The sequence below is a fragment of the Lucilia cuprina genome, chromosome 5, assembly GCF_022045245.1.
Source record: "Lucilia cuprina isolate Lc7/37 chromosome 5, ASM2204524v1, whole genome shotgun sequence".
NCBI classification, from domain to species: Eukaryota; Metazoa; Arthropoda; class Insecta; order Diptera; family Calliphoridae; genus Lucilia; species Lucilia cuprina.
This window is the reverse complement of record NC_060953.1, coordinates 13,331,593-13,333,875: the sequence shown is the minus strand read 5'-3', so window position 1 is coordinate 13,333,875 and position 2,283 is coordinate 13,331,593. Positions and strand designations below refer to the sequence as shown.

General features: G+C 28.3%; 1 protein-coding gene across 1 annotated transcript; it reads right to left on the bottom strand.

Annotated features, from left to right (window-relative positions):
• Positions 1–102: 102 nt before the first annotated feature.
• Positions 103–1,465, bottom strand: LOC124420029 (the record flags this gene model as incomplete). Its single annotated transcript, XM_046951536.1, has 2 exons — positions 103–469; positions 1,256–1,465. Coding segments are annotated over 2 exons (345 nt in total), but the record flags the coding sequence as incomplete, so codon positions are not given.
• Positions 1,466–2,283: the final 818 nt, after the last annotated feature.

Here is a 2,283-nt window from a genome sequence, read left to right as displayed (position 1 = left end):
TTCTGTTCTAGTTCTGTTCTAGTTCTGTTCTAGTTCTGTTCTAGTTCTGTTCTAGTTCTGTTCTAGTTCTGTTCTGTTCTAGTTCTGTTCTCGTTCTGTTCTAGTTCTAGTTCTGTTCTAGTTCTGTTCTAGTTTTGTTTTTGTTTTGTTCTAGTTCTATTCTAATTCGATTCAAGTTCTCTTTTAGTTATGTTCTTCTTCTGTTCGAGTATAAGAAGTATTAAAAACTTCTTTAATTGAAATATTTTTTTTTCTTTTAATTTAATTTATTACTTAAATCTTTCTTTTTATTTTTTTAAATTTTATATATATTTTTTTAAATTTTCTTTCTAACTTACGTCTTTCTACGTAATGATCGTTTCCTCCTTCTTCTCAATTTCTTATACGTAAATGTACTCGGTGAGATTGTATAGTCCTCATCAAATTCCATTTCAAGTTTTATTAAATTTTGTAAATTTAATTGGCAGTCCTGCAAAGAATATGAAATGAAATAATGTATTAAAGTAACTGCAATTTATTTCAAAACATACAAATTTTAGAATGTATACAGACAACGCTAACAGAAAGAATTTTTAAATTAAAGTTCAGCTATTAAAGGAGATGCACAAGATGTAGTAACACTAACTGTAAGTATTTTATAATAGAAATTGTCACCCAAAATCTCTATGGTAACATAAGGACAATGGTTTTAGATAATAGCAGCAGTTAGGACATTGATTAAATGTATGCAATTTGTGGTAGATGTTAGAACTTAACAAAGATCTTTAACAAATGTTGCAACAATAGTTTCTGGCAGTCATATAAACACAAACATAGTTACTATATACATTTCATTATACTGTCGCATTGTTACTATGAATCTAGGATAATGTAAGAAGTTATAAAATGGAAAGTGCACACAGCTGGATAACACAACAGTCAGTACAGTTGTATAGAAATCACCTCAAGCTGACGCTAACAATAGTGTTACACAACGTATTACTAACAAAAGCTTTAATACATTGATATACAATTATACAGTTATTTACTTACAAGTATATTAGGGTTGTAGTATATGAATTTATAACTGGTTCATAATCATTACATAAATCCATAATCAATCAATATTTCAATATATACACAGGGTATTACTCATCATATTTATCAAAGGTTTATAAAACAAATTTTCATACAAAATTTGTTCTATAAACCATGCATAAATGTTTATGCTTGATGCAGTTAATAATATTCTAAACTCAATTTTAGTTTAACTTACCTCTAATGTTTTAAAATGCCATCGTATATCCGTCGTCCCCACACCCGTATCCAACTGATTGCGACACACTTTAAGTGTGGGCCAACACTGGCAGCGTTTATTGGTAATTTCGCAACCCGATTCTATTCGTATTGTCTCTGATTTTGTACAATTTTTATGTAAATGATATGTTGAAGATGCCGATGAAAAGGGTAAATCTAAAAATACAAACACAATATACAGGAAATTAATTTAGTAACAAACAGAATTTTCAATATTTAAAATATGAAATATATTTTAAAGGAAACATCCATAGGCAATATATTGTACATTAACTTTTGATAATTAATTGATCACATACAAACATATTTTAACATAATATAAATCTTTTCCTAAAGCGTATTTATATAAAATAACATAAATATTACCCTTATCTAAAGATACAATTAAGAACTGTTTTTTATCCTTAAGGACAATGAATTCCATTCTAAGACATAATTTTTGAAAATCTTTGATTATCTTTTTTGTTTATGGATTTTTTTTTGTGTTTGGGTTTTAAATAAACAGGAAGAGTCTTAATATTTTGAAATTAAAAGCTAATCAAGTACATGTAATTCTTCTAAAAGGAATACTTTAAAAAATAACAGCGCAAATATTTTTTTAAAAACAACATGTATAGCCGGCATGGTATCATATGCTCACCCTACACAAGGGAGTGTAATTGAAATGCGGATTCTTTTTGTTTTACACTGAAACCCTTTACATGTTTTAACCTTACGGTCACTGTATATTTGAGTGTTACAAACATAATACCCTTATCACAAGGGTATAAACACAGATTCTCTAAAAAATTCTGTTGCATAGGACTTCTATAGAATTATTGTTGCAAACATGGATGGTGAAGAAGACATTAACTACAAATTTACTGGAACTAGAACGAATGTGAACTGAACTAGAACTGAACTAGAACTGAACTAGAACTGAACTAGAACTGAACTAGAACTGAACTAGAACTGAACTAGAACTGAACTAGAACTGAACTAGAACTG